This window comes from Haplochromis burtoni, unplaced genomic scaffold (genome assembly GCF_018398535.1).
Source record: "Haplochromis burtoni strain Fernald_Lab_line unplaced genomic scaffold, NCSU_Asbu1 Contig_332, whole genome shotgun sequence".
In the NCBI taxonomy this organism is placed as follows: domain Eukaryota; kingdom Metazoa; phylum Chordata; class Actinopteri; order Cichliformes; family Cichlidae; genus Haplochromis; species Haplochromis burtoni.
In genome coordinates this window covers 393,104-402,681 of record NW_024582693.1, presented here as the reverse complement: position 1 = coordinate 402,681, position 9,578 = coordinate 393,104, and the positions used below count along the sequence as shown (strand labels likewise).

The following is a 9,578-nucleotide window of genomic DNA, read 5'->3' as shown; positions in this document are numbered from 1 at the left end:
AAGTTACTATTTTAAAGTAACTTACCCAACAATGATGAGAACACTGATAGCTTTTTGAGCTATTACTGTTTGTGGGTTTATTTTGAGATTTTTTATAGTACTTTTGGTTACTTGCTGGAGTACTTTTTCTTCCATTTGACGCTGGTTTCGTGGGTACTTGTGGTATTTTGTTGTACTTAATGTCTCTTCATTAGGGTCCATTTGTTCCTAAGGAAAAATGAGAGTCATTACAGAGATATAAGAGTTTGACACACCGAGAAAACTGCTGCAGCTGGGATATGTAGTCCATGCTTTTGGGAGGGGGAACCCTCGTCTATATTAAGCACTGTTTTTTGTTTGTTTTTTTTCCGTGGGGGTGGGGGGCTGATGTCTGTCATGATGTTGAGGTTTATCCCTCCGCCTTCGACAGGCCAAACAACGCTGCCAAGAATGAGCTACATGATTCCACACGTCCAGCATGTTGGCCTCTCTGCAGGCTTTTCTCATACTGATCTGCATGAACAAACAGCCCAAAGAAAACCTAGATAAGATGATGGACTGGATGTACTTGAACACAATGACATGCTTGGAAAAACCCAAACCTTACAAAAAAAAAAAAACTAAAAAAGAAAACACTTGTCTAGTGATTGGGCACATGCTGTTCCTCGCAGGAGGCTTTAATGCCTAATTAGACCTAATTGTTCCACTGAGCTTCTGCACAGAGAGTTAATCAGCTAAAACAACAGTTCAGAAACAGAAAAATGCTCCTCTGCTGGAATTTATCACTTCAAACTGCTCAATTTGGCTCCACATTAACCTGTAGTCACTTCTATGAAAGGATGTGTCTTCCAGCAGCAGCTGATTTAACCTTCCTCTATTTAAGGCTGAATAACCTCTCACATAAACATCACAGAGCCTCAGTTGATGGCTTCAGCTGATAGAGATACTTGGATCATAAAAGGTAGGAGCACAATTTACAGATCACAGTGTTTTTTATGAAAGGTTTGAGGCAATAAATCTTCGTTAAAGACCTACAAAGTCAAAAATTGTCAACATTCCAGCATTCAATATCATCTACATGGGCTTTGCAACACCATTACAATTCAGTTTCAGTTCAGTTTTATCTACAGTATATGGCACTAAACAACAGTTGCCGCAGGGTGCTTTATATCAAGAAGGTAAGGTGAATACTGTACATAACACAAAGAAAAGACTGAAACTCCAACAGTCAGATCACCTGCCTATGGGAAAGTGCTTTGGCCACAGTGGGAAGGAAAAACTCCCTTTTAACAGAAATAAACCTGCAGCAGAACCACACAAAGCAAGGGGCAGCACCTAAATTGGTGCACATTAAGTTGCTGCAGCAATCTTAAAAAAAAACTGGACATTTTTAAATACAGTGTTTTTACAAACAAATTTGTTTGTAATATTACAAATTTGCAGCGTTACATGAGCATTGTAATTGGATCATAAATGTACCGGTATATAAAAAATCCTTACAATTTTCTGAGATACTGCATTGTGATGACAGCTAGACAAGATCTACCTGATAAGATAGATTATCAGAAGCTAGAGAATAATAACAACTGTGTAGTGAAGTTCTGTGTTCAGAGTAGAAACATTTTAAAGACAGAGGAATTTTTGGGATTACATGTGGGAAACCTTACAAAAAATCCAGCTAACAGGTTCGTTATGCTGGGACTGGTTTGCAGTTCGTCAGAAGCCAGTCTGAATGTTACCATAGCTCGGAAAGCCACATGAAGGCACGGAGAGGAACATGAAGCGTCACATGTGTGATTGCCTCGTCATTGAGTTTTCATGGTGTGGATTCAAGAGAAAACCAAATGCAGATGAGCTCTTAACAGCTTCATCATGTTCAAGCAAGTCGGTCCTCTTTAAATGGTGGGAAAGTGTTGGAAAAACGAGCAACCCTGGCTGATGTGGAAAACTTAAAGAGGCTGCAAGTCCTGCTGATTCAGCCATTTTATGTTTAGGACTTTCCAGGTCAAAGTTTGAGTTCTTCTGGTGTATTCACATGAAATAACCTTGATTTGGGTACAGTTGGACATTTTCAGCCTGTATCACTTCACGGGTAGTTGAAGTGTCTGCTGAACTCTCAGTTTACAGTGTTTCATTGATGTACTGTTACTGTGACGCTAAAGGAAAACTGAAAACAGACTGATTCCCAGGCAGCTTCTGAACGTCTTTTCTCCAGTTTCTGAGTGGATTATCAGAGATAATGATGCACAGGAAATGGAAGTCAAATCTGTTTCATGTCTGTGAGTTCTGACTCTGAGGAGGCTAAGTTTGATGCTGGCTTGGTTTAAAGCAGCTTATTCACAGAGTAATTTGGACCTCCTCGTGCTTTCCTGTGTTTGGACACTGTCAGAGCGCTGGGGCCTGGAAAATAAAAAGTTTATAGAGAAAACCCTGCAGGACTGAAACATTTTTTCCTTGTTAAAATTTTAAGTGTGGACCATGATGATGCACTTGAACCCTGCAGACAGAGGTCAGGAGGATCTGCCACTGGACACCAAACATGCTCATTAACTGCTTGAGCAGAGGCTCTGAGGGAAATCGTAAAAGCCCATGAAAAACAGAGATATACAGACAGTGGATTCTAGATGAGATATCCATCTCAGCGTGAAATGTAATCAAAGCATGACTTCCCCTACAGAACAGACTGTATCTTCAGACTGGAATGTTCAGTCCAGTCAGAAACTTCCATGTTACTGGACTATAAACTGGACAGAGCTTAGAATAGAGCCAGTATTCATCCAGTTGAGGTGGTTCGGCCATCTAATCCAAATGCCTTCTGGACACCAGCCCAGGTTTTCTGGGCATGGAATGCCAACCTCTGAGGAGACCATAACGTACACCAATATCATGAAACCAGTTGTATATCCCATGGATCTCTCTCAGGATCCCACAGGAGGAATTGGAAAACCTGAGGAAAGGATTGTCTTGAATATAACTTTGGGTAAGAAGAAGAAAATTGACAGACATAATTCTTGTCTCTTTGAAATAAATTTCTGGCAGCTCCATTTTGTAATAAAAGTGTTGGAAAACTCTAAAAACTCTTTCCATCATCAGGAATTTAATATAGCATTTAATCCAAAAATGACGTCCCCAAACATATAAAACAGAATCTCAATAACCTGTCAAGGGAAATGTGGTTTCTCTCCAACAAACAACAAACAAAGCAAACAAAAACAAGAAACATTTTAAAATTGTCTCGTTTGAAGACATCGTGCAACACTGGCCGTCTGTGTTGCAGGATTCTATATAGGATCTCTTTTGTCATTGGTCCTCCAAGAGAAAATAGCATTCTTTTAGAGACCTAAAAAATCCACACTGTGCTGATTGATTATTGTGCTGTTCATGTAATTGACATGTTAATTCTGAGAACTGGTTTGTGTCCTTTATGGACGTTTTATGAACTTGATCTAGATTCTTGCTTAGGTCCAGGCACTAACAACTGCATGGTTAAGGTTTTTGTTTGATGGAGCTTTAAATCAATAAAACTTTCACCATGGTTTGTTTTTACTGCCTTTGATTTCTAAAAACATGACCTTTACTCCTTTTTTTCCAGTTGCAGTGAGATTATCTTGGTTTGTTTTAGGAAAAGGTCCTGCTTTGTGTTAAAATAAGTCCCTTGAGAATGTAAAACCACATGTTAGGAAAAAAACTTTTGTCATCTGCAACAAGTTTCTCCTTTGTTTTCATCCTGTGACAGTGGCTACACCAGCAAAGAACATGTGGCCACAGTCTCATGGTTTCTATTTCAGACACCATGGAAAAAGACGCTAAAGGGGTACCCGCTGGATCACAGTGTGACACTGAGTGGGCTAGACTAAGCTTCAGTGATTAGCTTCGAGTGCAAATACCCTCTTTAATCATGTTACAATAAATTTAAATAACTCCTGCAGTAAGTAATAGGCCACACTTTTAACTGTTAATTTCTATAAAAGTAAAGTCTTATAGGCCCGTGTAGAAATGTTCTCTAGACCAGTTGTAGAGTTTTGGGCATCTTATTAGAAAATCCTTATTTGACTGACTTGAAGATTCGATAACATGCCATGTTTCAATCACTTTTTGAATTAAAAATGTAAGTATCTTGTCTTTGTGTTCATAAAGACTATTTAATTAATTTGTACTTAGAGTGAAATGTGGTTGAACTCTGAATTCCTACTTGATATCCAAGATGATTGACTGTAAAAGCTCAGAGCGACACTGGAGCTGGTGTAGAGTTTGAGTCCCTGTCTGTCCTCACTTTGGTCTTTGATTTTTCTGTAAAGCTAAAACAAATGGTTCCTCTCTAACTGTTTGTGCTAATTTCGCAAAGTGTTCAACTGTAATTATCATCAGATTGATCTGATACTACCTGTTTGGGTTTGACAGAGCTCAGTGGCACACTGGCAGGAGAAAAAAAAGAAAAAAGAAAAACTGAAATGGCAACATGACTATTGGAAAATGAAATGTTATTCCAATTAACATAGTTTTTTATTATGTATATAAAATGTTTTTGATACATTCCAATTTCTTGAAACTTAATTTATAGTGCATTTTTTAGATGCAAATTATGGGTGACTGCAGCAACCTGTTAGTGACCAAAGCATTCAAAAAGAGATTTTTGGTGGAGCAAAATGGTAAATGGCCTGCATTTGTATAGCACTTTGCTTAGTCTCTAAGGACCCCAAAGCGCTTTACACTACATTCAGTCATTCACACACTGGTGATGGCAAGCTACATTGTAGCCACAGCTGCCCTGGGGCACACTGACAGAGGCGGGGCTGCCAGACACTGGCGCCACCGGGCCCTCTGACCACCACCAGTAGGCAAACATGGGGTTAGTATCTTGCCCAAGGATATTTGGCACGCAGCTGGGAGGTAGCCTGGGATTGAACCACCAACCTTCTGATTAGTGGCTGACCTGCTCTGCCACCTGAGCTACAGCCACCCTTTTTATGACTGATTTCAACTTGAGACAGCCAGCAACCACTCATTATCAGTCGTTTTTACCTATCAACCAGATGTTGCCAGTGGGTCTTCAACCCATATTTATGCCTTAGTAAATCAGAGCTTGGTCTTGAAACATTTAAATCTGGTCTTGGTACCAATTTTTTGAGTCAAAAACCAAAATGTCTTTGAAATGTATCACACAGTTCTGACTTTGTAAATTTTTATTACATGAACTTTGATTATGTTATGATTTTTTCTTACCTTGAGTATTTGTTGTTGAATTCCTGATATTCCCTAATAGTCTTGCTTCTTCTCTTCCTTAGTGCGTCGACAGAACATGAAGGTTCGAATCAACGCCACTGGTGACACCATTGTGATGAAGTTTGTGCGTCCAAGTCCAGATGTGAAGTTAGAGGGTTATATTCTGGGTTACGGCAGCAGCATGTTCTCCAAACAGTTCATCCAGCTGCCTGAAAATGGACAGCCCTACGAGACTGAGATGGGTAAGACCCACAAATATTTCTTCATCTACAGTATGTGTATATTTATAATGTTTTTCTTTTCCAATTTACTTTTCCATTTGTTTTAATCAGTATCAAGTTGTTGATGAAGATGGTCTTTGCAGATAAAAGGCAGTAGATCTTTATGAATTTCCTTAAAAGTTTATTAGAAAAAAATAGTACACTTGGGCAAAATGAAACCTTCCACTCCCTTTTCCGAATATTTTCCCTTTATACAATTCTCAGAAGCTGAATGTATTAGTGTCTGTCTTTAAAACATTAAACAGGTTCATGAGGAGATGATTAAATCTGTGCCAAACCACGACTTTGTGTTGTTTTGATTCTGGAACTTTTGTTTCTGCATCGGTGTGACCACCAAACCTCCATGTCTAAAGCTTTAAACTCGTGGGAAAGTGAGAGTTTCTGTAGGAATACTTTCGGGAAAAGAAGAATGTAAGAAGCTTTGAGAAGCAGCAGAGTCTCACAGTGACAGCAGCAGGTGGCTCTGATCCGTTTTCTGAAGCGCAGCCAAGAATTTTTATCCCATCACACCAAGAAAGCTCTAAAAGTTGCGATGGTATGATGCATATAATCGGCCACAGTGAGAGGGTTAACAGAAAACCGGCTGAAAGTCATCCTTCAACACCAGTTTTCATGCAGGATGAGTTTGTTTGCACTCCTGCAGACTTGGGACTAAATGACTGCAGCAGCTTTTGGAATTTAGACCAGAATTATGAGGACTTTTCTCCTCAAACAGGAAAGCCCATTTATGATCTAATGACAAATATTGGCTCTGCATTATGCTCACAAAAAAGTACCAGATTTGGCTGAAGTTTGTTTATGGTCTTGGATACATTTGCTTTAGTGAGAGATGTGGAAGTGAAAAAAACATAAATCCTGGGTCAAAACTGCTTATCATGTTGGCATTATGAAACATTAAAATATGACTAAATTTGGCTGAGGTTTTGTGGTGATCCTTTGTGTGAAAACCCAAAATTTGCTCAGTATTGCTGTGTATGTTGGCAGAATTAGAAGTCAAGAGGCTACAACATTTCGGTTGATGGACAGGTGCCAAAATGCTCAACTCTTCTTGCCTTTTGGATGTTTTTATCCAGGTTCTCTTAGCCTTGAGAGCTTAATTTCTTGGTGATGAGAGTGTAGCAAATTTAGCTTTGTACTTTCTTTGAAATCAACTAAATTGGGCTGTTCATGAATGACATTACTGATTTTGGATGCAGTTGCAGTTCTTATCAGCTTTGATCTTTTTTTCATCCTGCTGGAAGTAGTTTCATACTATGTTTAAAATTACACAGACTTTGGCTGAAGTTTAGTGGTGCTATTTTAAATACTTTATTCACTGCGTCCCTACTTTTCTGATTAATGTACAGTAATAGTGACTTTGCTCCAGTCTCTCTGTGTGGGTCACTAAGATACTAATTCAATGATGAAGAGGGGGCTGAAGGTTGGTAGACAGGCCCTCATTTACTCGTGTGATGATAAATTTTTGTCTTTTTGTTTTCTTCAAATCTTATGGTAGAAATAGCCAAATTGTGCCAGAGTGTCTGGCACTGGTTTTCTGGATAGATTTCTGGTAAAAATAAATGTGGTAGTTTTTCCTCAGATGATTGATGGAACTTCCTTAAACGTTGGCATCAGTTTTGGTGGAGACTTCAACAAAAAGAGCCCAAACTTTTAAAGACAATTTTCTCATCAACTGCTTGATTGGCTTTGATGAAAACATCCGAACTCTGGCATAATATTTTGCTCGTGTTATAAATTGGTACAACATTAGTAGTTTGCTGAGAAACATCAGCTTTACTCCAGTCTCTCTGTGTATCGCATTAAAGATATTTAAGTCAGATATGGAAGTGAAGTTCCAACTTTTGATTAAGTTTGGGTCTGTTTTTTTAGTCTTTTGGATGCTTTATGTTTTCTGACTCTCTTTGAGCAACTGTGACCACATAATTTCCTCTGGGACTAATAAGCTAATCTGATTCTGATGATTCTGATTAAAAATTGCCAGAATTTGCATGGTCTAGCTTTGATTTTCTTGGTATATTTCTGATGACATAAAATATATTTTGCCATTGATGATTAATTAATATGACTTAAAATTTGGCTTAGGTTCGGTGAACAAAAAAGCTTTTCTCATCAATTGAGAGCTTCATTTCTTTACTTAGTAGCTTCCCACATGGAAAAGAAATAGAAAGAAATTATAAAAGACTTGCATCAGATGTGGCCTACTTCATATAGTGAATCATATAAGGCTTATATGATTTACTCATGAAAGTGGCCACTTTCATATATTGTTTTAGTAAGTATCCAAAACATTCAAGTTTCATTTATATAATTTTCTAAGGATCTTATATCTGTTTTCACTCTTGTATGCTTTTCATATAAGTTTCACACAAGACAGATACAAACTTTATAAGATTTATTTATATCTTTTCCATATGGGTTTGTACCTTGTTCAAACTGTGCAATATCTGGCTAAGGTTTGGTGGAGAGCTCACCACACATCCAAACATCTTCAGATTATTTGATTTGAATAATTCAGATCTGAGTGTTTCTTCCTTTCTTGGCATTATGAGACATGCTGAGTTCATGTGCTGCTGGGAAAATCAGGTATCCCATTCTTCCATGTCATGTTTACTTTCCTCACTGTGGGAAAATTAAATCCAGAAGACAGATGATAAACACATATAAACAGTTAGATACAGGAGGATCTTGGAGCTCCTCTGGGAGAATTTTAATTTAATCTCCTTCTTAATTTTCACCACTCATCTCTCATCACTGCCACTTCTGCCTCAAGGTCATGTCATGTCAGTTTGACGATCTGGGCGGGACTGTGGTATCAGAACTGCTCTTAAACATTTCCTGCGGTGTTTACCTTCCTGTTTAAAAACCCTCAATGGAGGATCATCCATCAGCAGTTCCATGAGGACTGCAACCGCAGTGTTGACTCTTTAAATCCGATGCTGCCCGTGGTTTCGGGGTTTTGGTTTTTTTTAGCCACATGAGACACAAACATGGCTTCATGACGACTCAGGGATACTTCACCATTTCCTCTGCAGGCAAACTGTTGCTGTTTCAATTTAAACTTTACTGCACGAGAGTGGAGAAACAGTAGCACTGTATGGTGTTAAAAACATCTGAATTTTGGCTCAAGTTTGGAGGATGGTTTGGTAAATACAGACAAATCCTTAATCTGTTTAGGGCATGTGATTGATGGGGTCATTTGGGGGGTGGGACATGTTTACACCTGTAGAGATGAATACAGTCTCCTCTCAAACCAACAAAGACACTGGTTTGTTTTTGGAAAAAAAATCAGCTTGAGGACATTTTCTTTCATTCATTTCATTCATTTCATTTATTTGTTCATTTCCAGGCACAACAAATACCTATATTGAACATAAAATGGACAAAACAAAAAACAAAAATTGCCTGAAAAAGGAGTGGGACGAAGAAAACTTATTAAATCCCACCTCTATACACTCAAAAAAATGAAACGTTGACTTTAATTAAAATTATTTTGTCAACAGGTTCCACGAAATTGAATTATGTTAGTTTAAAGCAAAAATCTTTAGTTTATCTAATTTAAAAAAACTACTTAAGATTAACAAGACATATTTAAGACTAACTAAATCAAGTTATGTTGTATGAACATAGATGATATATTTACAGGTTAGATAGTTTAGATTAGTTACTTCAACACATTTCTTATTTGTGGCAGTAAAATGTTAAATTTAAGTTTGATTAATTCAAATATTATATATTCAGCCACCTTGTGCTTTATTAATTAGTTTAACATAAATCTATTTTGTCAACAGGTTCCACACAAATGAATTAAGTACATCCAACTTATTTTTTAAAATTTATTTTATTGCCAACACATTCAGTGAGCATTTGTGTAAACCCAGTCCAAAATAAAACACAACAGCTCATTAGGGTTAGTAATTAACAGTATGTAGACAGATGCAACATCAAGACTTTAAATTAAATGTCTGTATCTGCCAGAAATAGAAGAAAAAAAACCCATTGAAGATCACATAACACATTGATAAGATGACACTTGAGTTATGCACATGTGATGCTAGTAAGGTCTGTGGAGTGTTTTTTCTTTTAGTGTCTAAAATG

At 37.7% G+C, this 9,578-nt stretch overlaps 1 protein-coding gene across 14 annotated transcripts in view; it reads left to right on the top strand.

Moving 5' to 3' along the window:
- The window catches only part of abi3bpb (ABI family, member 3 (NESH) binding protein b), a 46,098-nt gene that overhangs the window by 5,961 nt on the left and 30,559 nt on the right, over positions 1-9,578 (top strand). For all 14 annotated transcript variants that reach the window (XM_005943322.2, XM_005943320.2, XM_005943321.2 and 11 more), the window contains exon 2: positions 5,265-5,444. In XM_005943322.2, the coding sequence (XP_005943384.1) occupies positions 5,265-5,444 (180 nt within the window). The remainder of the gene's footprint in view (positions 1-5,264; positions 5,445-9,578) is intronic.